The sequence below is a fragment of the Rosa chinensis genome, chromosome 3 (assembly GCF_002994745.2).
Source record: "Rosa chinensis cultivar Old Blush chromosome 3, RchiOBHm-V2, whole genome shotgun sequence".
In the NCBI taxonomy this organism is placed as follows: domain Eukaryota; kingdom Viridiplantae; phylum Streptophyta; class Magnoliopsida; order Rosales; family Rosaceae; genus Rosa; species Rosa chinensis.
Genome location: NC_037090.1, coordinates 19,974,779 through 20,000,687, shown reverse-complemented (window position 1 = coordinate 20,000,687; position 25,909 = coordinate 19,974,779). Strand labels below are relative to the sequence as shown.

Here is a 25,909-nt window from a genome sequence, read left to right as displayed (position 1 = left end):
GACGTTAAAATGATTCGTCCCCGCGACGTTAAATGGTTCGTCCCTGCGACGTTAAATGGTTCGTCCCTGCGACGTTAAATGATTCGTCTCCGCGACGTTAAATGATTCGTCTCCGTGACGTTAAAAGGATTCGTCTCCGTGACGTTAAATGGTTAGTCCCATGGACGTTAAAAGGATTCGTCCCCGTGACGTTAAATAGTTCGTCTCATGGACGTTAAAAGGATTCATCCCCGTGACGTTAAAATGATTCGTCCTTGAGACATTAAATGGTTTGCATCTCACTCATTATCTTTTCTATCGTAGTATTCTCATAGATGCATGATAAATCTTGCTTTAATAAACTGTTTTTGCTATTATCCTTATGGACTAACAATATATTTCTATTTAAGTATCGATTGTTTTTCCTTCCCGCACTCAGAGCTCGTACGGAAAGAAAAAAGGGGGCATGTGGGGGTGTAAAATTTTGGCTTTGGGCTCCCACCCATTAAACCAAGCCCACTAATCAAAGTCCAAAAGTGACTAACAACTTGCTAAAGTAAAATGAAGGGAAAACTGATGGGGTAGTGGAGGACGTGAAAACACCTCTTCTCCCACTACAACATAGAGTAAGGGCCAAGAACCATGGAGGGAGGACGAAGCAACGAATGACTATAAATTCTCAAGCTTATAGAGGAATCGGGAGAGGAGAGAGGACAACGGTAACAAGTATCAATCCAATTTCATTTTATATTCTTCTCGAATTGATATTTACTTGGGCGTCGGACTGTTTTTCTGTTTTGCAGGTCCCTTCTCCCCATAATCGATTGCGAGATGGATGCGTCTAGGGCTTCTCGAAGATGGAAGGAGGGAGATTTTTGTTGGGTAATCTTCCCCCCGAATTTTTGTGCACCAACAGCAACATTGGGACATTGAGCATAAGAGCATGTTAAAGAAGCAACCTGCAAACCAGGAATTAGTGGCAATCATAATATATGATGGGCACAAAGTAGCTTATAGATCTGTAACTTTTGCCCAAAAGAATCCAGAATCCAATGCAAAAACAACAATGCAAAGAAAGTTAGAGATGCCCTCCCAGGTAAAGGTCTTAAAATTATCAATAACTAGGTAGACAGTATAATAATAGTCCACTCCAAGATACAGACTCAAGTATAAATGGCCGGGTCCTCATAAGAACTCCTCTCCAATAGGAATATTGTGAAGTGTACAAATATACCCCCAAGTCTTCAAGTGAAAGGAACAGAATTTATTGATTGATTGCATACAAGCAAGGAATCTGATTTCAAGATAATGGGGAAGGATCATGAACAATGGACAGGACCAGGAAGAGGGTAAAAAACGATTTAAGAAGGTTTCATGCAAATAAGATTATTGTTTGAGTTGCTTCAAGGGTTCTTAGAATTTGACAAGTTAACTTCAGTCTGGATATCTTGTTTTTCAAGTCTTTTTAATTCTAGGACCGATGGGTTTTAAGTTTGATCACTAAATGCTAAAACAAGGAATCTAAACTTTCTTTAATTATCATTGGCATGACTAAAACACAGATATTCGTCTCGCAATAGTACCTCACATCCATGCCATAAATCGGCTTATCTAAATGGATCTGGATGGATGGCTGTGGGTAAGGCACCGCAAAATAGGTTTGTAGTGTAAGCTTTAACAGATGGAATTGAAACACCTCTATGTGACTAACAAGGAAGTCTTCCCTACCCCAGCTGCCCAATACAGCTAAGGATGTCAAGTGTCAAGGGTCATATTACTATTCAACATAAAAATTTGAATTTGGCGTCACTAACTGATGTTATAAACGTTCTCATCAGAATCGCCTTGGATATGCAACATCCCTAACTGTCTAGCTGTGAAGGCAAGGTTTCATACTTTCATATAATACAGTAAAGGTCTGCATTTCAAACCTGTATACTATTGTTATCACATCATCCTGAACAGGTTGGGGAGAGTGAAACTAAATAACCCTTTGAAGGACCATGGTGAAACAAGGGACTAAGGCAACTAAATGGTGTAGAAAACAAGACCAAAAGTAAATGGAAGGTGAAATGTAGGGTAAGGCACAAGGAGATGCCGGAATCAAACTCAAATTGCAATGCTCAAAATACAAATTGCCTAGACGATGCTTATACAAATCAAGACCTCAAACATTGATATGATATAGTTCAAATTCATGTTCCTTGTAATATACATTGGAATAACTTTTGCAACTCAAGTGAATTCCAGAAGCAAAAGACTAAGCAAGACAAAGGAAAAGCATAAAGATCAATTTTTGATAGCAACATATTCAGGTTCTCATATACATCATTCCCGTTGATCAGTATAATGACATAAAATGTCATTTTTTACCAACATCGACTCACAAAAGTTCCACATGGCGTCTAAAGGTGTTCACAATTTGTAAACCACAACATGTATATGTGTCATTGATGTCGAAATAAGCAAGACAAGAAATCTAACCTTTCTGCCTTGGTAAAACAAACTTCAATTACCAATAATCTCCACATGAGCAGGTCCCTTCCCTGAAGAGGTGAAACCGGTTTGCATCACGGACAATAATCTCCCTATTTGTAATAGCTGATACAAACTTGCTAAATGTGTGGCAGTCACCACAAACCCTAAGATTCTTTGTAATTCTAATAGGAGTTCCATCAGACGTGGCGATAAGGCCAAATGCAATTGCCAACTTCTCACTATGGGTGTACAACATATCCACTTTAACTTCCTCATCAACATCATGCAACACAAAATTCGTATCAGGGACATAACCAGCCAACTCCAGTTTGTGACTCAAACTCTTCAGCATAGCATAAATGTTTTCTGATTGTGGATGAGTTCTATCAGCAACACCAAATTGGTAGTTTTTGTCATCTATCTCAATCCAAGTATAACCAGGAATTTTCTTTAGTCTCCTCCGGGTCATCAGATTTCTCATCTTCGCCACTTCTTTCCACCTCCCTGCTCTTGCATAAATATTTGAAAGCAATACGTAATGCCCTGGGTTTTCGGGCTGTAGTTCAAGCAGTGAACTAGCTGCCTTTTCTGCTAGGTCTAGATTCCCATGGACTCTACATGCCCCAAGCAAAGCACTCCATAACCCCTCATCTTTCTCGACTGCCATACTCTCAGCCAATTTCAAGGCCTCATCAAGTTTCCCAGCACGACCTAGAAGATCCACCATACAAGTATAATGTTTAACATCTGCTCTGACAGCATATTCATCCAACATCAATGAGAAAAACCGCAGACCCTCTTCAGTCAAGCCAGCATGACTACAAGCATATAATAGTGAAATAAATGTAACTGCATTTGGTAACACTCCACTGCTCAACATCATCTCGAATATCTCAAGAGCTTCCTTGCCGCGCCCGTGATAACCATAAGACGCAATCAGGGCACTCCATGTTCTAACATTCCTCACTTGCATCCTGTCGAAAATTTCCCTTGCGGAATCAACACACCCACACTTAGCATACATATCAATCATCGCCGTCCCCAAGATCACATCCAAGTAAAACTTATTCCTACGTATATAATCATGAACAAGTCTGGCCTTATGCATAGCCCCAAACTTTGCACATGCATTAACAACAGTCACCATAGTAACCTTATCTGGAACAGCACCTTCATCTATCATCCTATCAAACAGAACCAAAGACTCACTCGCATTCCTGCACTCAGCAAACCCACCAATCATCACTGTCCATGTTACAATATCCCTGTTAGGCATATTATCAAACAGTTGGCGGGCATCATCTATAACCCTACATTTCGCATACATGTCCACCAGAGCAGCACATACAAAATTATCCGAAAGCAACCCATGTTTCAGAACAATGTCATGAACCAACCTGCCAATTTTCAGGTCCATCAAATCCCTACAAGCCCTTATCACAAAAGGCAATGTGTAATTATCCGGCGGCATCCCACATCGAATGAGCTCCCTAAATGTTCTAAAACCATTAGCAAAATCACCACCCTTCACAAACCCACCAACCATTACACTCCACGAAACTGCATTCTTTTCCACCATCCCACTAAACAGAGCATAAGCGTCACCCAGCACCTTATGCTGTGCGTACATGTAGAGGAGCTTGTTTGCAACAGTGAGGTTTTGGAGGATTCCATTGACAGCAACTTGGGCATGGACTTGCCTAATGTGGAAGATGTTTCTAGAGCTCTGCAGGGCAGTGATGAACAGTCCGGGGGGTTGAATTCGAGGTTGTGGCACTTCCTGTATAAGGGTCTGGGTAATTGTGGTATCAGCTAAGGCAGCTGCTGAAGTAAACTTGGGGAATCTAGGCATGCCATGGTTTCGAATAAGGAAGGCCTGGCTTTTCAATTTGAGCATAATGAAGGTCTTGGAGTTCAAGTCTTTCAGACTGTCAGGGACTAAGAATGAGGAAGCTCCATCAAGTTTAAAACCAAAGACTGAAGAGGGAAACGAGAGCTTTCAAATGTTTAAAAGGAATGTGTAAATGCTTTCTGGTCTATTTCTTTTCTTCGGTGTGGTTCTTCTGTTTTAGAAACAGAAAGGAAGAAGGAAAAACAATGGGAATGATTGCTATTAGAAATAAACTACACTTGATTTACTGAAAAATGTAAATACAATGCAGTAGTACTTCTGGCACAGGGCTCTACAGAAGAACCATAAGCAAAGAATGAAAAACTTGAGTATTACAAAACAGACTTCAGGTACACAGTGGGGCTAAATAAAACAGCACCAAGGTAAATTAACTTAAAAACATGTAGGCACCCCAATATACATTCCATCCTATACGAGCTACACTGCTAAATCCAAAGACTGGATTTATTGGTACACTGACTGCACAAGGGGCGAGCCATGGCACGACATTCTACTTCATCCTTGTATTGAGGCAATAAAAAGTGAACAATGATGATACAGATACAAATTACAGAATTTCATGTAGCTGAGCTAGTATCACATCACGCCAGCATTAGTTGAGTTGTGTAAGTGGCGAGCGCGGTATAAGAGATGGTTTCAGCTCCTTCACATCAAATGAGTCATATGAATTGTTTTCCCGAAATTCCTCAACAAGAGCTTCCATTGGCATGGCTCGTAGTGACTCGATTGTTCCCTTGGTTGGAACTTCTGGTTCGGCCTTTTCTGGTGTAGAACCACACGGTTCATAATCCTAATAGCATTCAGAAAAAAACAAATCATGAAGTGAATTGCAGAAACCACTGGACAAAATTGGGACTGGTGGTGATGAAATTAGAAAGAAATTGGGAAAATTATAGGTCCTCAGTATTTCCTCGATTCATGACAATACATTACCACAGCTAAAAACACCATCTTAAAAATCAGATCAAATGCAGCATATGTTATGGATGGTAACATGACTGAGAAATTGTGTTCAACCAGAAATTGCATCAACTTTCCAAAGCTTTCCATTATAACATAGTAACATGACTGAGAAAGCAACTTACCATATATTGGTTCTGAAAGGTATCCCGCGCCCTCTCTTCAATAGATGCAGCTTGCCCACAGTGATCCTCCCGGAAAGTCTCAAGGGTGGTTGATTGAGCCTTGACAACCTCCAAGATTCCAGATATAGATTCCCGCTCCTGCTCATCCATACCTGTAGGAGGTTCCACAGCCAAAATATCACATCTATACTATTAACCATATACAAATCTAATCATAAATCTTATGCTTAGGGAAATCTTAGCAAACCTAAATAACCAAAACTAACAGAAATGAGCACTACTGCACTACACCAGATATGTATTAACCTTTATTGACATTTCAAGATAGCATTCAATTACTATTGCAGCTAAACACAACGTCCACAATTACTATTGCAGCTAAATACTCACTTTCTACATGTTGAAGGGCATCCTCACTATCCTTTGCCACATCTTTCTCAACTGCAGTCCTCACTGAATTGATTTCAACATCATGTTGCTCATTACTATCATAAGCATTCCTGCACCAAATCATTTATAAAGAATTTAGAGAGATTGACATGAGATTTGCTCAAATATTATCAACAGTGCTCAAAGAACAATATACAGGAACCATTGTTTAATATACATAGGTCCTTTCTAAGCAAAAGCCAAGGTTCTTTGTCTTGTAGTTAATTTTATTTTTTTCCTATAATTTAAGAAAATAAAACATTTCAGTTACCCACCCTAAATTTAAGCAGAAGCAACATTTAACCAAATAAAAAGATATGAAAAGGGTTTTCATATGCAGTCTAATGACTGCTACCTGATGAGTGACCCCATAGCTGAAACATGTTTATTTCCCATATCATTCACAGAGTCCTGCGTCTTTTTCCAGTGCTTCGAAGCTGAATCGGCAGTACTTACACTAAACAAAGAAATGGACAGAAAAAAAAGGTCAACATTTAAAATAAATTTAAAAAAAAGATATAAATTATAACTTGGTAAGTTGGTATATAACTAAGACATTTACTTACCATTGCTGCAGAAGTACCTCCATGCGGCAATGTTTCGCAGCAGAGTAATCAACACCATCCTTAGCATCATTCTCTGCTTGCATAGAAAATTCCATCCATTTTCTTTTTGCATCTGTGGAAATACCATCCATAGAAGAAACGTGCACATCCAAGAAAGACTTGTCTGCAATTGCACTTTCTCTGAAATCAATAAGCTTGGCATCCACCTGGCAGCCCAACCATTGATCATTTTGACAAGAGCTTGATACAAAATCAAAATTTACAACAAAGCAAACCATCAACAAAACACAAACCATCTCTTTTTGACGACAAATATGATCGGTGACCAAATTAGAGATATTGGCAATAAGCTTCTCTGCATCAGATTTTGACTGCTCCTGTATAGCATAAACTTGACATGTCAGAGAATTGAAAAAAATATATAAAAAAAATTAAATAAATAAAAATTTAAAAACCTGTGCATTGAATGTGATTGCTTACCTCATAAGCCTTCTGAAATTCAGAAATGCTCTTCATTTTAATATCATTAGCATTTGTCACATGATCTTCAAGCCTTTTTGATTCTTCCATAAGCTTGTGTAGAAATCCTTGAGAGTACTCAGAAATTTCCTTTGTTTGATTAATACTAGAATGGAATTTCTGTTACATACAAATAATTACAAAAGTGTGAGAAGAATTATGAAAAGATGATATATCACTTTACAACATAATAGAATCAAAGTCCTTTCGGAGTTGTGCATTACAACTTTTTTTTTTTTGGAGATGTTATAACCTTCAAAGACAGAATTTTCTTTACAAGTAATGCAGTACATGTCAGAGCACACACCTGTTTCAATTCCTTCGCAAAAATTGTCATCTCTCCCTGCTGTGTCGAGAGACCACTCAGAAGATTCTGAAATATCGAAGCTGATTCACCAGCCTCCGAAGCTAGAAACTGATTCCCAAAAATCAATAATATAAATAAACTTGATATTGCGGAAATATAAACAGAAAAATACCGCAAAACTAGAAAGTGCAACTGGGGACAAACTGTAAAGAAACTCAGATTGCTACCTACTTCTTCAATAGAATGTGTATTGGCAGAAGCCAATGATGAAACCTCATCCAGACCAGCATTAGAGCTCGCCTTGTGCAAACGCACAACATTTTGCACTGCCTCAATATGAGAAACAAACAAAGCCCTCGATGATGCCACTTTCTTCTTCATTTCCATAACCGCCTAAAAGTAAAAGGTGAAAACATAAAAAAAACCATTAAAAGGAACCCAGACATAAATGATCATCAATATTAAGGAAAGCTGTGGCAAACACTCATAGTCTCATACAATACCTTTTCATGGGCCAGTAAAAAGGACTGACAGAGGTTCTCAACACCCTGAAGGTGTTCATTCTGACGAGACATTGAAGTTTCCACCATCTGGCAAAGGGAACCAACTCGCTTGGCAAGATCTTCCTGGTAACTATTCACTACCAGCCTATTATCAGCACTCAGCTTGTCCTCTCTACCTGCCAAATATCACAGCAGATAAAAAAAAAATTAAAAAAAAATCAGTGAACAATTTAGAAACTAGAAGATTAGGTACTTAATGTAGGCTACTAACCAATTTTTTGAAACAATGAAGCATTATCCTGGAGTGCTTTCTCCAGGTCAGACTGCAAAGTGCATGCTTGAAGAGTCAAAGCATTTTCTGCCATAATTACCACAATATCAGAACAAAGACAAATAAACCCTATAAAGAATATATCCAATATCTAAAAGTGAAGAATTCAAATATACCAGCTTTTTTCTGCTCAGAGATAATAAAATCTTTCTCCTTCAGAGCATAGTGACATTTCATCAAGTCTTCTTCAGTGTTAGAAAGCAGTTTAGCAGTATGATCCAACGTTTTCTGCATGATGTTTATGCACTTAGTTTTAGTATCTCTACATAAATCCATAACTCAATCCATGACTAGATGAAAATAGCTCACCTCAGTGGATTCAAGTTTGCTGCTCAAATCATGACACTGTCGAACCTGAATGACATATTTATCCTGCAACTCCTCAAATTTCTGCTCAAGACACACCATATGGTTAGATACCAGTCATACCACACAACACAAGTGGCAGGATATTACCTATTATTTAAACAAATATCATAGGAACAAACCTTCTGATGGGTTTCTAGGGTAAGCCCCATTTGCTCAATCTGATCAGCCATAGCCTAAACACAAGAAAAAAGAACATCAGTATACAGCAAAGGAAATCAAGAAGTCATCATATTCATGAAAGTAATGAAATAACAATGTCAATCCTTCAAATTTAGAACAAAGAGGTGCTTATTTAGAGCCACAAGTCCATAACTACCACCCACCCCACCAGAAGCAACTAATGGAGAAAAGAGCTTCTGATTCATTAACCCAAGACATGGTGATGTAAAAATATACACTTCCAACTAAAGCTGCTAACCTTATTCTATACATAGAAAAGGAATCAGAGAGATTTAAGACACATACAACACAGAAATGAGCATAAGGAACTGAAGGAAAATGAGAAAAATATCATACCTTCCTTTCACTTTCTTCTTGATAGTACCGCTCCTTTGGGATATAAACACCATTCTTCTCACGTGCAGCATACACCTCTGACCAGAATCACAATTTAATCAGCTACTTCAGATTACAGAGACAACTCTACCTCACAACTATAATAATACCAAGTACCTAACGATTCTGACCTGCCTTAAGTCGTTCAATTTCCCCATAAAGATCCTTGATAAGTGTTGATTTCATCATCTTTTGATTCACCTACATATAACCACAAAAAAGTACACTTAAAACAGAGCTACTATGTTTAATCATAGTAAGCAACATTAAAACTACTCGTAGTTCAACAGTAACAATATAAATTTTACAGAAAGCATTGCGCCAATGACTGAAAAATAAGTTGGCCTACAAAGCCCTATTAGAACAAATGTCTTCAGCGTAATAATTCTTAGGCCCATTTGTTTAAAATTCAAAACAATATGAAAATCTTGAATAGGAATACATTATTTAAAACATCTTAGATCAACACTCTAGTGCCAATAGTAAATAACAAACCTCAGGCTTATTTTTAATATTTTTGGCCCTGTGTGCATAATCCAATGTGCTCAGGGTTTCTTCCAGACAATGGACAGCTGGTGAGACTGTAGCAATTATGCAAGTCTTGGTTCTTCCGCCAAGCGAATCGCGAAGTAACCTAGTAAGCTTGCTATCCCTAATTTCATATACAATTCTGTCATTAGACAATGGGAAGTAGGATGACCATAGGCATATAAATAAAAACAAAAGAGTGCATTCCCAACCTGTATGGAACATGTCCAAGATGCTCCACCAAAGCATTGATTACTCGCCCTAAAGTCAGTAAACTTTTGTTGATTTCTCCAGCTTCTCGTGCACGACCCTGGGAACCAGTAGGTGATACAAGCATCAAGCAAAACAGTTTCAAAGTTAGATCCAGCTCTTCCTAACAATAAAATTTATTGGGCAGTCAAATAAATTTATGCACCTCTCTAGCACCAGAACGAGATATGTTTTCTGAGCCAGCCAAGTCTACTAAGTTCAACTTTCCGCACTTGATCAGCTCCTCACCTTCTGGGGTTGCTTCCTTAATGTGTATCGTGATGGAAAAGAGAGAATGTGACCGACTGAAAGTAACAAAACAATTTTTCAGTAACACACAGAAAAGTTTGACATATTCTAGGAAGAAAGTAAAACAAGCATTACCTAGATTGTTTGTTCAATAAAGTTTCAGCAGTGCGACGTTTCGCAGACCCTCTTTCAAGAAGAGTGAAAATCTCACTGGCACTCGTCACAATTTCCTCCTCCAGACCTCTTACGAGGACTCCACCTTTCCCATCCTCCATTAGAGGCAACTGCTTTTTCTGCTTCTCCTCTGCAGGAACTCTAGACAGTTCTTCTGGGGCAAGAAGATCGGTAATCTCCTCATTGTAAAGCTCTAAAAAAGTAACTTTTACACTGTACTCTGTGCACTGGCCCTCAAGGGTATCAAAAATCTGCTGGACAGCCCTCGGAATAACTCCAGCTCCAGGAGGCAATTCTCCATTTGGCCCACTCTGTTACAATTTCACATAACATCAACACAATATATTGAATCATCGATACTCAACTTGAACTGATAACTAGACACGCAAACTATACCTTTGCCTTTTTGCATTCACCCTCCATTGTGTAAGTCTTCCCTGTACCAGTTTGCCCGTAAGCAAAAATGGTGCAGTTGAACCCTTCCAAGACTTCATTTACTATCGGAATCACAGCTTGGTCATAAAGATCTCTCTGCTGCGCATTAGGACCAAAAACCTACAAACACAAGCAACAAAAAATTCAAATTTTTAACAACTATTCAACACAAATTCAGCATGAAACAAAAGATCGTTCCGGTTTGAGTTTATAACCTTATCGAAAGTGAAAACCCTATCGATATGCTTCCCTGCAATGCTCTGAGACACGGCCACTTCTCTCTGGTACTCATTACATGTTATCACCTGCGGCGCGTTGCTCCGCAACTCATCGTCACTAAACGGCCTAGAAAAAGAGTTCGAAATCACCGAGAAATTGTGGATTTCAAAACGGTTCCCCCAAATCTAATCTAATCTTCAAAACCCTAACCCTAGACAAGCGAAAAAGAACATCGGAGATTGCGAAATACCTGCATCGAAGAAGGACCTGGACGTTGACGCCTTTCTCCTTCTCGTGACGGCCGGACATTCTGAATCGAGGGCCGGAGGGAGAGTCGCACGCACCTATTTTGTCCTGCTAGTTCCAGATCCACTCCCGAAAATGCTTCGCTGTGATTCTCTCCCTCTCTCTCTCTCTCTCAGAGACCCTGTATCTCTCTCTGTGATGCGAATTTGAACGGGGATTTAGAACTGGGAAATGTTGGGCTCTCTGGGTGTATTGAACGAACTGAGAGAATTGGGAAGAGAGCGGGATGAGAAGTGAGATTTGAAATTTGAGAGGCGCTCCTCACGAGAGATATCTACGGTTCCGTATCGAGGGATGGAGATCCGACGGCTTTGTACAAGTGTTTCTATTTTCAGGTGGTTGATTGGACGGTATTGCCCTTGGTGTTTAAATTGTAACCTTGTTCGGTGAGTGGTTGCCAGATTGGAGTATTGGACTGAGGTGGTCTGGGCCTAATGAATTTAGTTCAACAAAGATTAGATGACTTTTTTTTTTTTTTTTGGGTCCTTGACCCATAGGTCCAATTATAGGAAAAACTTTTCTCATCACCTCAACAAAAAAAAGAGTTGTTCCATTTGGTAGTAATCCAATTTATATGATGATCATAGTTAAAAATGAGATGACCAACTAGCACACTTGTAGAATCAAAACAAATATAAATATCTCGATACACCAATTATATGTCAAGTTACTTGATTCTGTAACATTTACGGGATTATGACATATTTATGCAATTTTTAGCTATATGAAAGTATGCAATTGAAATTTTGGAGGAAACTAATATAGAGTAGTAAATATATGAAAAAATATAGAGTTGTAAATATATGAAAATTTTCGACCATAAAACCCTGACACGTTTTTTTCCACATACTGGAAGGAACAAATCCTAAGTATCACAAAGAAGCAATATCGCAATTTCCAAAAAAGAAGCAATATCGCTGCACTTACAGTAAATAAGCAATGGCGCTACATCCAAAGTATAGCTATCTGCACTTCCTCTTACCAAAAGCTTCGATGCCCAAAATTAGATCTTTTTAAGGCAGCACCGGCAGCTCTACCCCAATACACTTGTTGAGAAACATAAAAGTAGAGCAGACCTTTTTGACGACAACATCTTGAGGACACGATGTTGGATGAAAGAAAAGGATTTGTGAAGGCTGCAAAGTGTTCAACGTTTTCTATAACATTAGGGTGTTAGAATTGTCTGTTCGTTGTGATAGTATATTTGAGTAATAATTATGGTCAAAGTTTGAGGTTTTTTTTATTTATATTGAAATTAATATCATTAGAATCAATGATCATTGGTTAGAGTTATACATGTACTTAAACAAGACAACTGGCAAGAAAATCTAGAATCCTAGCTAAGCAAATTGATAAACAAAGAACAACTCTATGTCTTCCTGGAAAAAATCATTGATTAGTTCTCTGTTAGCCTAGACGCAACTGTGGGATGAACATAACATCACTTCCTAGCAAACAAATAGGAGCACCTCCTAATTCATAAGCCGCATGAAATGCACTAATCAAATACAAAATAATTACCAGCTCTACTGTTATCATGATCTAAATTAAAATTGGCACTGAAAGACTGTAGACGATCTAAACCGTCCAAGTTAGTCAAACTCTTGGACTAGGCCGACCCAAATCATTAAATAATAGGTGCAGTGGCAAGGCACCCCTTGACAAATCCAATTCGCAAACAAACCGAACCAATGTCAATGAGCCCAAATTAAACATAGTGCATTAAGCCCAACCCACATAAACTGAAACCCAAACCCAGAGGCCCATGTCCAAGTAACAGCAATGACAGGAAAGCCATTTCTAACTTGTAGCTCCTACTGCACCATCAACATCGCTGCCATGACTTCAGGTGGCCAAACCCACCAACAGATCATATCATCAAAAGTTGAAAACCAAACCCCAACAACAGTAGTTTTTTGGAAAGGAAAAAAAAAAAGGAAAGTAACAAAAGTACAACTAAATTCTGCACCTCGAATTGCCTGCGCTAATCACAATCACTCTTGGTCAATAATAATGCCACAATATGAGCCTCAAATATATATATATATATATATATAAAGAGTTAAAGTGAAATTATTCGAGATTTAATTTGTAATCTCGATAAGTGTTAAGGACACTGGGGAAATTTTTTTGAATTTTCAAGAAAGCGAGATTTTCAATTTAGGATTCATAATAAAGTACGTTACGTGACGAGTTCATATAATTTTCAGGGATTTTTTCGAACACTCGAGCTAATTATTATGATTTTCCGAAGGTTCGGGATTATAGAAATTATTTAATGGAAAATAAAAATCGAGTAATGCGATCTCAGCAGTTCAACTTACCCACTGGTTGATCTGGGTCGTCAAATTAATTTTAAATTTGGACCATATAAACCCTAAAATCAAATCAGACACCCTAGGTCACTCTAGAAAACTAGAGCTTGAGCCCCGAATACGCGACCTAGCGACCTGTGAAAGCAACCCGACCGGAAATCCTCCTTTTGGCCACTTCACGGTGGATAACTAGTGACAATCGAATCGTCTCTTCGCTGCCGTTCTGCTCCTAAAATTGGTTTGTCCATTAGTCTAAAGCAATGTTCTAAAAAACGGCCGCCTAGGCGCTGGGCGCTGAGAGGCCGAGGCGAGTAAGAGGGAATCGGCGGCATTAGGCGGAGAGAAGTTAGGCGGTCTGGGCGGTTCGGGCGTCTAGGCAGGTTTTTTTTTTTTTTTTTTTTTTTTTAATGTGTTTGCTAAACACCTAAACCTAAACGAAGTTTCGTCGATCCCAAATCAGACCGCAGCTTTCGCTTTGTAGCTCCTCGTCTTCTCCACGCTTCCACTGCTGCTCCCTGAGCCACCGCAGCTCCCCCAAGCCACCGAAGCTCAATTGCGCCCTTCCACAGTAGCTCCCTGAGCCATCGCAGCAGCCCCCCGAGCCACCGAAGCTCCATTGCGCCTCTGCTCCACCACCTCAGACTTCCTCTGCTCCGCGCCGCCTTCAGACTCGCGATTGTCATTCCCAAAATAGACCCAATCGTCTATGCATTTCAGGAGTTCTCGTAAGTTCTTATCTTTAATCTCAGAAATTGAATTCAGATGCGATTTGATGATTATGTTTTGCTCCGGAATTTGATTGATGAAAGAAAAAAGTGAAATTTTGATTGTTTTGGAAGAGAAGTGAAAGAAAAGTTTGAAAATTTGATTGGTTTATATGGTAGAAGAGAGTATGCAGTAGCTTATTTGAGCTGGGCTAAGCTCAATTTTACAGCTTCAGAAGATTGATGAATGCCAATTAATTGTTTAGTATTCTGGATATCTGGGTAAAATAGAAAAGTGATAATCTGGGTAACTGGGTTTGATTGTTTGAATGTTTGATAATCAATCTGCTTGTTGCTGAATGTTGATAATTACTGCCTCTAAATCTGATTTGTATGAATGCCATCGTTACTCTGCTAGTATGCGAATTTCAATTTCTTCTGGAATCTAGATATGAAACTAATGAAAGTATGAAACTGTTGGTTTGTTGTTGGCTTTTGAGTTGTTGGTTTGTTGTTGACTTGTTGCCTTGTTGGTTGAGTTTATTGTTGAATGTTGATAACTTGATATGTTTTAGACTTTTACCGACTTTGTGTCTTTGTCAAAGACCGAAGACTTGAAGACTCTTATTGTTGAATTTGTTTTATTGTTTTTGTTTTATTTGTTTCATTGTTTGTTTATTATTTGTTTTATAACTTTTATTGTTTTTGTTTATTTGTTTTATTGTTTTTGTTTTATTTGTTTCATGCTTTCATTGTTTGTTTATTGGTAGGGTAAAATAGGATGGCATCTTCCGGAGGATCTAATGCTACTAATGACGTGGATAGATCATTGAGGCATGGGTCAACCGATGTTGGATGGGACTTTGCGGTATTGGCGGATCCACACAACTTAGACAAGTTGAAGTGTAAGTTGTGTGGGAAAGTGGTTAGTGGTGGAATACATCGAATGAAGCAACACATTGCCAACATCAAGGGAAATGTTGCCTCATGCAATAATTCTACGGATGCCGATAAAGCCAAATGTATAGCCGCAATAGAGGGAGCAAAACTTAAGAGAAAGCAAAAGGATATGCATGAGAAGGAAGTGAGGGAAGAAGTTGAAGTTACTCATTCCCATGATGTAGAAGATGTAGAAATTGAAGGGCCAAGTTTGTCAAGAAAAAGGCCGCACTTTCTTGGGCCTATGGACAAGTTTGCATCTTCAATCACTCCCGATTCTTCAATTGATGGAAGCAAGAAGATGCGTCAACAAAACATTAATGATGCAATTTGGAAGGAAAGAACACATAGTGTGCATCAATGGTTGGCTAGGTGGGTGTATGAAGCCGGCATTCCATTTCATGCCATTGATAATGATAGCTTCAAAAGATTTGTAGAAGCGGTTGGTCAATTTGGCCCGGGTTACCGACCTCCAACTCAATACCAACTAAGAGAGCCATTGTTGAAGGAAGAGGTTGAGAGGACGAAAAATTCACTCAAGAAGCATGAAGAAGAGTGGGCAAAGAATGGTTGTTCCATTATGACCGATGCTTGGAGTGACCGAAAAAGAAGAAGTATTATGAACTTGTGTGTTAATTGCAAGGAAGGCACTACTTTTCTTTCTTCAAGGGAAGATTCGGATCAATCACACACCGGGGCCTATATCTTTGAATATGTTGACAAATGCATTGAAGAAGTTGGGGCACAAAATGTTGTTCAAGTAGTGACGGATAATGCTACTAACAATATGGCGGCGGGGAATTTGTTGAAGATAAAGAGGCCAAATATATTTTGGACTTCATGTGCCACTCATACATTGAATCTCATGCTTCAAGGGATTGGTAACCAACCAAAATTCAAAGGAGTGATTGAGAAGGCAAAGGCATTCACTATCTTTATCTATGCACATCACAAGACATTGGCTTTGATGAGGAAGCATACAAAGAAAAGAGACATAGTGAGGCCGGGAGTCACTAGATTTGCCACTTCCTTTCTAACTTTGCAAAGCTTGATGGAGAAGAAGAGTGAATTGAGGTGTATGGTTGCTTGTGATGATTGGACCGCTTGCAAACATTCTAAGAGTGCTAAGGGGAAAACGGCATATAATACCGTATTGAGCACCTCTTTTTGGAATGGGGTAACACTTTGCTTGAAAGTGTTTGCTCCTTTGTTTAAGGTGCTTCGCCTTGTGGATGGGGATAAAAAGCCATCAATGGGCTTTTTGTATGGAGAATTACTCAAGGCAAAGGAAGACATTAAAGAGGCATTCAAACATCAAGAGGCCAATTATCGGCCAATTATAGAGATTATTGATGAGAAAGCCCGTGGTCGTCTTGATAATCCATTACATTTGGCGGCTTATCTCTTGAACCCCTATTACTTCTACAAGGATGAAGACATTCAATATGATCATGTTGTCATGGAAGGGTTCTTTCTTTGTGTGGAGAAGTTCTATCCCGATGACCTTGAGACCCAAAGTGTGGTGACAAATGAAGAATTGTTGATGTATAAGAGCAAAGGGGGTGGATTTGGAAGAGCAATAGCTAAGTTGGGATGTGCAAAGAATGATGACAAGTATGATCCGGGTAAGAAACTAAGACTTTCATTATTCTGTGAAAATTAGAAGGCATGATATTTATTTTGTTTAACTCATGATATTTATTTTGTTTACTTATTGTTATTGTTTTGTTTGTGGCTTTGTGCATATGTAGTTGGATGGTGGTCCAATTATGGAAATGGAACACCCAAATTGCAAAAAATGGCTAGAAGAATACTCTCTTTAACTACAAGTTCATCCGGGTGCGAGAGGAATTGGAGTACTTTTGAGGGAGTAAGTGTTTTCTTTCAAATGCCTAGAATAATACTCTCTCATAATGGTTGATTTGTTACTAACTTATCAATATATATTTATATATATTTTTTTTATGTAGATCCATACAAAGAAAAGGAATAGACTAGATGCTTCAAGATTGAATAATTTAGTCTATGTCCAATTCAATGCCAAGATTATCAACAAAAAGAGAAGGGCTCAAGAGTTGGGTGTGGATGTGCTACTTGGTAATGAAGCTAGCAAGGCTCAAGGGTGGATTGTGGATGGTGGTGATGAAGAAGATGACTCGGATATTATTAGTGAAATTGAGGGAGAGTCTTCGGGAGTGGATAGTGGGCTTAGGAGAAGTTCTAGAAATGTAGAGGTAAGAGAGCTTCATGATGAAGATTTTGTATTGGATGAGGACACGGAAGAGGAGGGAGAAGAAGAGGATGTTGAGTTTGAGTCCGACACCGAAGGAGTCTTGGATGGATATGGAGAGGAAGAGTTAGAGATTTAGCCATTTAGGCTTGCAATTGTTTTATCACTTTAGTCTTTAACTCTTTATGTATGCTTATTTAGGACTCTTAAAATTTGAACATTCTAGGTGCAATTTTATAACTTTAGTCTTTAACTCTTTATGTATGCTTATTTAGGACTCTTAAAATTTGAACATTCTAGGTGCAATTTTATAACTTTAGTCTTTAATCTTTATGGATGCTTATTTAGGACTCTCTTAAAATTTGAACATTTTAGGTACAATTTTATAACTTTAGTCTTTAATCTTTGTGGATGCTTATTTAGGACTCTCTTAAAATTTGAACATTCTAGGTGCAATTTTATCACTTTGGTCTTTAATCTTTATGTATGCTTATTTAGGACTCTCTTAAAATTTGAATATTCTAGATTTTTTGGTGCAATTTTATTACTCTTTGAGTTTTTATAAGTTTATATATTTTTAATTACATAAATAAAAGCTATAAAAATTAAAAAATACAAAACCGCCTAGGCGCCGCCTAGGCACCCGCCTAGCCGCCTGGGCGCTCCTCCCCATCCCACCGCCCGACTAGCACCTAGCGATTTTTCGAACCTTGGTCTAAAGTAGAGAGAGAATCAAAAGCCAGAATTTTCTGATTTTTCGACGCACTTTTGACGTTTTTTGGGCAACTTTGGCCGAAATCAATGATGCATGAGGTATGAAACTTGATCTACTCTTTATGCTCTACATCTTCATATAATTGGTTTTTGAAGTCGATTGAGTCTTGATGATTTGAGTTTTTGGGTGACGTCGGCCACCATCAAGTTCACTGCTTCTGACATCTTTTTTGCATTCTCCGGCAGGTTAAAGCAAGTTCACCCGTTGGGTCACATGGTCATCTACTATTCACTACTTTTTAGTGTATATTTTCATTCTCTGGGTCACAAAATACACTGTGCCCATGACCCAGGGCACGAAATACACTGTGCTTATGACCTAGAGGGTGAAATTAACACTAAAAAGTAGTGAATAGTGGGTGACCTGATGACCCAACTGGTGAACTTGCTCTTAGAGAGGGAATGTTAGAGAGGAATGTACATCGTTGATTGATGTCTGTTATAGGCTTAAAGAGAATTGGTAATAGCTTTTGATTGTGAATAGTGTGGATATAATTATTGAAATATTTTTGGTGGATATAGTATAATACCTTTAATTGAGCTCGCTTCCTATTTCTAAGTTGGAAGAACTATGGATGTCCAAAGTAAATTGTTGGGCATGTTATAGATTAAGTAGTAACTTGGTCAAGTGAGATAGATTTGGTTATACATGGAAGAAATATGGGTGTCCATAGTAAATTGTTGGACATGTTATAGCTCCGAAAACTAAGTGGTTTCTTCTTCAGATAATTTGGTCCAGTGAGATAGATTTGATAATATATAGTATAATTGCCTTTAACTGAGCACGCTTCTTATTTCTACGTTGGAAGAACTATGGGTGTCCATAGTAAATTGTTGGACATTCAACTTAGTGGAGGCAGATGAGTGAACAGAAGGTAGGCAGGGGTTGGAATGGGTCGATTATGAGATAGGTCTAATTTCTCGCGAAGAGACCAAGTATCAGCTAGAAAAAAGGGTGAGTACTCTTTTTCCTGAATATCAAGTCAGCAGTCGTTTTCATAAAGGTTGGGGAAGCATCTGTGCCGACTTAATGAAAAAGGAACCGAAGCCATACATATGGGGCCGATTATACTTTGATGACGTACATATTGGAAGTAGCCTGATGTCATACCCAAAAGATCAGGCTGCAACTAGCGAAAGGGATCCTCCTTCGGAGCGTTTTCTTGGTAACCTAGCTACACCTTCTTTTTAGTGAAAGTTGACACACCTCCAGTGCCCTAAACCACAAGCAAAGGTTCTTGGAGTAGAGATCTCGTTTTTGCGGGTTCGGTTCAGAGCTCTTATCTCCATACCGAGCAAAGCGCAATATGATAATAAAGAAAAGTCTGGGTTCGATCTTCTCTTGGTGGGTGGCCGGCATTGATCGTAAGGTGGATTTACAGTCTTGAAGCTCTTTCTCCTGAGCTGACCTTTGCTTTTGAGCAAAAGTTTGCTTCCTTGCTAGTTCTTCTAGTTGACTAAATTGTGGTGCCTTCTTTCCATTGCTTCGGAATGGTGTCTGTGCTATTCAATCCCCATTCATCTGCTTTATTTTGTCTCTCTCTTTCCTGGAGAAGAGAAAACCAACCCTAGCTAGATGGAATATCATACAATTATTCATATGATTCTATTCTGCATTATCCATTCAAAATTGTCTACTCTATAACTAAAGAAAGAATGAATAGTAGATAGTACATTGTGTTTCTAGAAGACATTCTTAGGACCCTGTTGATGCCTATTTCGGCATCAACGAGTCAACGGAAGTTCCGTTGAAATTCAAGTGTAAAGTGGTGGGGTTGTTTTCTTCAAGTGGGCCTATCTTTTCCTCCGATTAGTTTGACTATGTGAGTAGCCTTGGTCGTCTACTTGTGACTGAAGGTATGACCTGGTGGTCCTGTGCCTAGTCTTGGTCGTCCACCTCTTGTAACTAAACTACTGAAGTAAGACCTCGATGGTCCTCTTCCTTTGACCTCCTTCAGTAAGATTGGAAACTTGGCCTTGGACACCGCTCTTTTCTTCTTGAGTGAGGCGGTAAAGCCTTGATCATTCCTTCTTGAGAATAGATGGAAGTATGACCGTTTGTTGTCTACTCCCTTATAGGATGAAACTGATAAACTCGCCTTGCGCTTCCTCTACTTGACATTGGGCGTCCAGCTCCCTTGTTGGGTAAGTTTAGTAGTCTGGCATCGAGTTTCCTTCACCTTGCATTGGGCGTCTAGCCCCATTGTCAGATGAAACTGATAGTCTGGCTCGAGCTTATATCATCTTCTTCATGATGTTGGATGTCCACCACTTGAAGTTGGAGGAGGTTCATCATAACAGCTCTCTTGTTAGGTGAAGCTGTTAGTTTGGTCTCGAGCTCCCTTCACCTGACGTTACGGGATTCCTTCACCTCATGTTGGGCCTCCATGCTCCTTGGTTGGGTGAAACTGATAGCCTCGCCTCGGACTTCCTTCACTTGGTGTTGGGCGTCCATGCTCCTTGGTTTGGTGAAACTGATAGCCTCGCCTCTGGCTTCCTTCACCTGGTGTTGGGCCTCCATGCTCCTTGGTTGGGTGAAACAGATAGTCTATTCTCAGGCTCTCTTCACCTGACGTCTCAGGATTCCTCCACTTGACATTGGGCGTCCAATCTGTGACTTTGGCGTATATCAACCTCCTCTTAAGCATCCAGTCTGTCTTGGGCATACAATATCCTCCACCTGACGCTGGGCATCCACTGCCTCGAGTTGGCAGACCTTTATGGAAAGGACCTGTAAATGTGAAAAGATGGAAGGTTATCAGAGGACCAGCCTAAGGCCGGCCAAACACACTCTGATGCCTAAGTTAGATTAGTGTGTTTGAACATTTATGGAGACTGGAGAAGAAAGAATAATGCTTAACCATTTTGACAGAATGAAGTTGACATGTCAATATAGAAAGAGAGAGAAGAGACTATGCATTTTGGCATAGCTTTGGGAGAGAAGAGAGAGTTGAAGTCCTCCCTTTCTGCTTGTAAAAGATTGGTATTTATAGGAGAAGAGCGGTTGAGGTGGAAAGGGAAAAGTATGGGTTCTTCTCTAAAATCAGGGTGTCAGCCCGTAATTCCTGCTTACTGACACTCCAAGGGATGGGTTTGACAGATTCAGTGACACGTATCACCTCGATGTGGTCTAGTTTGGTTGGTGAAGGGTCAAGAGACAGGTGTCGCATATCCAAGCTTCCCTTTTCCTTGAATTACTCCTAGGCCATACCTAAGAGCCATGCTTCATTCAGAACTCGACACTTGGCATGGTTGGTGAGATTTGGCCTTAGTTGGTGCTACATGTCTCTTCATGATGACTACATGTTATGAGCCTGGAGGTCAATGCCTTAGCCTTGGTGCTTATGGTCATGATCCTTAGAGGTCGAGGGTTTTAAGCTTGGAGGTCGAACTCTTGTTCTTGGGGGTTGAGGCTCTTGATTCCTTTGGATCATGTTTCCCTAATAGTGAGGTCATGATATGCTTTTGTCTTGCCATCCAAGAAGGTGAATTAATCATATGGTGACCGTCCAAGACTTAAGAGGTGGAGATCCAAGGTTGAAGACTTGGAGTACCAAAGTGAGGCATCTCACTAGCCATGGTTATTTCCGTCATAGGATTATCTTTTCTTTCTCGAAGAAAGGTTTAAGTGCTTTGAAAAATCAGAGTCTTGCGTGGACTTTTTGACATTTCAACGCGTCCTACATGAAGTGGGTTGAAAAGGTCAAAAGTAATTGTCGAACCAAATTATGACATCAACAGACCCATGACTAAAAAGTGTTGTAGATCTCGCCGTGGTAAGGGTAATCATTTAGATTATCTGTCATGTCTGCCTGTTCAGGGACGGTGATTTGGGGAAGTTTTGGTCCAGCCCTTACCTTAAGGCATGGGCATCTAATTATTCCTGGAAAGACTAAATCAATCTATTTTGGAGTTTTGGACCCCTGGCCGGAGGAGAGTTCGTATATCTGGAAGCTTTCTTTTGCTGACTGGGACAAGGTGCGCCGAAAGCTCATGGGGAACCAGGATTCTGATAGTTTAGACCAAAGGTATCACCTGAAATCAGGAATCCACTTGGAAATGCAGGATGAGGTGGAGGCCATTTATTTGAGCCCGACCCTGCAACTCAACCTGGGAAGTGCTATAATCAAGGTAGAAACCTCGATCTCAATTGGATGCCCTAGCCTAGCGACAAAAGACTTGCATGCGGAGCTCAAGAAAACAAGAAAAAAAAGTAGATAGAAAAGAGACAGGCGCAAAATGCCCATCAGTAATGAGGGATGGGATGGCAGTTATTGAACGCAACCCCAAATCAACTTGACTGAGAGAGTCTATTATAACCTTGTTCACCCTAAAAGCTCATCAATAAGTGGTTTATTCTTCAAATAATTTGGTCACGTGAGATAGATTTGGTTATATTAGTGACATTGATTTGAAATATTGGAATGACAATGAATTGTTGTTGGACTTAGCGACTCTAGTTACCCGAAACTTGAAAAGTGGTGGTGTTGGCCTAGAAAAGCAAATGGAGTCAAAGCTACAATATTCAGCTAGGGAATTCTAGACTTGCCTCAGTTAATGATATTTATGCATGTATTGTTGTGGCAAATATTGATGCATGAAAAATATGTTATCAATTTTCAATGATTCACTGTTTGATGAGTTAAGAGTGAGAAGAGTATAGGGACTTCCTTGGGGTTCGATCCCCTAAAATTTGGAGGGACCGTATTGATAGATTAGTATCTGATATCCATTTAGGCGTGGCACTATTTCTAGATGATATGGCATAAGTGGACACTCTTGCTACACCTCGCCACTTTAGATACTATTATTTTGGTAAGGGTGTAGTTGGCATAGGGATTGGTCATCAGGTATGTTCTTTTTTGGGCCCTACTTGCATTTTACAAATGAACAACAATTTGTGAACGTTTTTATCATATGCATAGTTTTTCATTTACTGCCGACACCTATGTTTAAATTTTTTGTTTCACACCTAGCTAGGGTAGAGTCTCATTGAGCAAGGATGATGAAAACTCACCCCTCCAACAATTTGTGGATATAGGTACAGTGTATAAAGATGGGACAACTGGACAAACTTTGGGTGTGGCATAGAAACTGTACTCTTCAAATTGTGTCGTCGACGGAGTTAGATCCATCATGACAGGTTTCCCTATTTGCATAACTTGTTAGACAAGTTTATAATTGTTCGTAAAGTACTTTTCTCGTAAACTTGTCAGACTTTGGCCTTGGATCGAACTAATATTAGATATTTATTTTCAAATGACTTGTATTTGTTTTAAAAGATTCCTCATGGTTTTATTATTTTCACCTCATTTTCAATAAAAGCTTCTACTTAAAATTTCATAATTTACTTTACAAATAAATTTTAAAATTTTTTTTGCCTTGCGGGTTTTTAGGACTTGAGTCAAGAATATTAGCTTAAATTTTAAGGACACGTGGCACTGTAATGTACTTAATTTGATGAGGTGCAAATCAGGGAGTCATACACAAATTGAACGTCATCACCAAACTGAGAGCGGAAGCAACCAACCTTGCCGGATCCAAACCAAAGATTTGCTCCAAACACAGGGACCAACCGGTCACTAAAACACATTTTTTGAACTTGGCTCTACACTCCAAGAGCCAAACCCATAATAAGCTCACCTACCTAGGTCGGCCCTGGGCATGATCAGACAAGAGTCATAGTTATGTACCAAGCCTTTAGTCTAGGGTTTCTATTGTTTTATTTTTAAGGGCTTCAGTTTCATGGTCTTTTTGAAGTTTTGGTTATTTTCTAATCTATGATTTCCTGGTTTTTTTGTTGTCAATTAATTAAGATTTCATAAAACTCACAAAACGTAGAGGATAATACAACATAAACCAGAAAAGAGCAGTAGAAAACAAGCCCATAAGAAAAATAAAACACTAGACCCAAAAAAAGCCCAAATAAGAATAAAACCCTAAAGTTGGCCGACAAATAGGAGCCAAGAGGAAGTTGTCGCCACAGTGAAACACATTGCTAACCAACTAGCAAAACTTGCTCTGATGGCCAAAATCCAAATTTCCGACGCAAACTAATAGATCTACACCATTAAGGCCTAAAATCATCCAAAACACACAAAATCGGATCACAATCTCAAAAACCAAATCATTTCAACCCTAATAATCACCATCGTGAAACTACAGACGAAGGAAAGGATGTTGTCGAAAACCACCATGAAATCTGATGGTAGTGTTGATGTCTGCTCTGTATACCATTATGTGACTAAAAAGTAAAAACATCGAAATGTGTATCGATGCAACGATAAAATTAAATTTGAAGAAACCATCTGAAGGCATCGATATGACAATAAGAGAGAAGATCCAATGAGGCTTGTGGTGAAGGATTCAAGAACTTAAAGGATGAAAATACAAATCTAATCTCTTAAAAAAAAAACACATAAAGGAAAAAGACGAACTTCGTCTTTGCAAAGGATGCCGAGCCGTCAGAACAACGGACTAGAAGACCAAAACAACAGACGAAGTCGCCAGAATGATAGACAGAGCCGTTAAAAGACTGAAATTAACCGTCGTCAACTTTCAACAATCCTGATCCAGAGAGATGAAAATTTTGTGGTTTTTTTTTATTTACTGCATGATATATTGAGTTACCAAGATTTGCAACATTACCAAAAGAGAAAAATGCACCATCAGTGCCTCAACTTTTGTGCACCGGCTAAGTTGATACCCGGACTCTCAGTGCTACCAATGTGATACCTGATCTATGATTTTGCTATCGTTGACATACTTCTGTCAAATTTCTCAGACGAGGATGTTAAAAAAGTCACGTGGCAAGCACGTGGACCCAAAAAAGGGCAAACACGTCTTTTTGCCCAAAATGCAGCCCAATTTTTTTTTTTTTTTTATACAATTTTCTCTCTCCTCTTCTTCTTCTTCTTCTTCCTCCTTTGTTCAGTTGTTCAGTCCAATGAAGAAGATAAAGACTAAGTCTTTATGTGGTGAACTGTGTGCTTTATAATTCAATGAGATTTGAATCTCTGTTTGTTCTAGTTTTCGACTTATTGGGTTGTTGATATGGTTGCAAAGGAGAAAGCTTTTTTATAGCTAATTGAAACTGAATGTATGGCGGTTTAGTTATATGAGATATCTGCTTGCAGTATACACATTTGGGATAGACCTGACCGTTAATGAAAGGGCTTACGTGCACAAACAATGCAGGAAAATGGATATGAAATCCAAGAGCTCTGGGTGAGTGACAGTCATGATAGTAGCTATCCCATGTACTCTGGATGCGAGTACACACCAACATCAATAACAGCGATCCCATATTAGATGTGATAGAGAGAATGAACAGGTTGACATTCAATCATGCTAGGAGGAGATTTGGGAAGGAACAAGAGCTCCTAAGATTGGATTTCGAGGAAGACATTTTCTGGGTTTCGGGTTTGAATTGCTTCAGAATCTGAAATGTATTTTTGGTTTGTCCAAATCATCCATCATCATGAATCAATAACCCAAACAATCTATCATCAAAAGCAGAGCAGATATTGAGGAACCAAGATCTCCTAGAGCACCCAAAGCCATCTCCCCAATTTTCAAACTCCTCTCTTTGAGCTCTCTTCCATTTTCCGACTCCATCAACTCTGTAACTCTTATCTCCACTTCATCCCGGGTCACGAACCCATCTTCCTCTCTCTGCTCCACATCAATCGCCATTTTCATGTCATTCACAAGAACATTCCTGTTCAGATGCTGCTCTGCATAGAGCGGCCACG

At 39.2% G+C, this 25,909-nt stretch overlaps 4 protein-coding genes across 4 annotated transcripts; 2 read left to right on the top strand and 2 right to left on the bottom strand.

Annotated features, from left to right (window-relative positions):
* Positions 1 to 395: 395 nt before the first annotated feature.
* Positions 396 to 4,504, bottom strand: LOC112194903 (pentatricopeptide repeat-containing protein At4g21065). Its single transcript, XM_024335154.2, has 2 exons — positions 2,464 to 4,504; positions 396 to 938 (listed from the first exon to the last, which is right to left on the bottom strand). Exon 1 carries the CDS (start codon positions 4,352 to 4,354, stop codon positions 2,492 to 2,494), a length of 1,863 nt encoding a protein of 620 aa, XP_024190922.1. The 5' UTR covers positions 4,355 to 4,504; the 3' UTR covers positions 396 to 938; positions 2,464 to 2,491.
* A 64-nt stretch (positions 4,505 to 4,568) lies between these two features.
* Positions 4,569 to 11,489, bottom strand: LOC112194902 (kinesin-like protein KIN-5C). Its single transcript, XM_024335153.2, has 23 exons — positions 11,138 to 11,489; positions 10,884 to 11,013; positions 10,630 to 10,788; positions 10,195 to 10,544; positions 9,977 to 10,115; positions 9,774 to 9,871; positions 9,529 to 9,685; positions 9,165 to 9,234; positions 8,995 to 9,071; positions 8,598 to 8,651; positions 8,419 to 8,499; positions 8,226 to 8,337; positions 8,050 to 8,136; positions 7,779 to 7,954; positions 7,507 to 7,668; positions 7,276 to 7,383; positions 6,930 to 7,088; positions 6,743 to 6,826; positions 6,450 to 6,655; positions 6,239 to 6,340; positions 5,845 to 5,954; positions 5,455 to 5,606; positions 4,569 to 5,159 (listed from the first exon to the last, which is right to left on the bottom strand). Exons 1-23 carry the CDS (start codon positions 11,194 to 11,196, stop codon positions 4,962 to 4,964), a joined length of 3,030 nt encoding a protein of 1,009 aa, XP_024190921.1. The 5' UTR covers positions 11,197 to 11,489; the 3' UTR covers positions 4,569 to 4,961.
* Positions 11,490 to 14,993: 3,504 nt separating this feature from the next.
* Positions 14,994 to 16,393, top strand: LOC112194263. The gene is made up of 2 exons (XM_024334512.1): positions 14,994 to 16,227; positions 16,368 to 16,393. Exons 1-2 carry the CDS (start codon positions 14,994 to 14,996, stop codon positions 16,391 to 16,393), a joined length of 1,260 nt encoding a protein of 419 aa, XP_024190280.1.
* LOC112191710 lies at positions 16,341 to 17,578 on the top strand. Its single transcript, XM_024331111.2, has 3 exons — positions 16,341 to 16,776; positions 16,903 to 17,021; positions 17,122 to 17,578. The coding sequence occupies exons 1-3, from the start codon at positions 16,404 to 16,406 to the stop codon at positions 17,518 to 17,520; spliced, it is 891 nt and encodes a 296-aa protein (XP_024186879.1). The 5' UTR covers positions 16,341 to 16,403; the 3' UTR covers positions 17,521 to 17,578.
* Positions 17,579 to 25,909: the final 8,331 nt, after the last annotated feature.

Coding starts and splice junctions, on each gene's coding strand:
- LOC112194903 (XM_024335154.2), bottom strand. CDS start 4,354: ATGCTCAAATTGAAAAGCCAGGCCTTCCTTATTCGAAACCATGGCATG.
- LOC112194902 (XM_024335153.2), bottom strand. CDS start 11,196: ATGTCCGGCCGTCACGAGAAGGAGAAAGGCGTCAACGTCCAGGTCCTT. Junction 10,789..10,883: donor GGGTTTTCACTTTCGATAAG/GTTATAAACTCA, acceptor TTGTGTTTGTAG/GTTTTTGGTCCTAATGCGCA. Junction 9,686..9,773: donor CTTGGACATGTTCCATACAG/GTTGGGAATGCA, acceptor ATATGAAATTAG/GGATAGCAAGCTTACTAGGT.
- LOC112194263 (XM_024334512.1), top strand. CDS start 14,994: ATGGCATCTTCCGGAGGATCTAATGCTACTAATGACGTGGATAGATCA. Junction 16,228..16,367: donor GAAGAAGAGTGAATTGAGGT/GTATGGTTGCTT, acceptor CCTTTGTTTAAG/GTGCTTCGCCTTGTGGATGG.
- LOC112191710 (XM_024331111.2), top strand. CDS start 16,404: ATGGGCTTTTTGTATGGAGAATTACTCAAGGCAAAGGAAGACATTAAA. Junction 16,777..16,902: donor TGATGACAAGTATGATCCGG/GTAAGAAACTAA, acceptor GTGCATATGTAG/TTGGATGGTGGTCCAATTAT. Junction 17,022..17,121: donor ATTGGAGTACTTTTGAGGGA/GTAAGTGTTTTC, acceptor TTTTTTATGTAG/ATCCATACAAAGAAAAGGAA.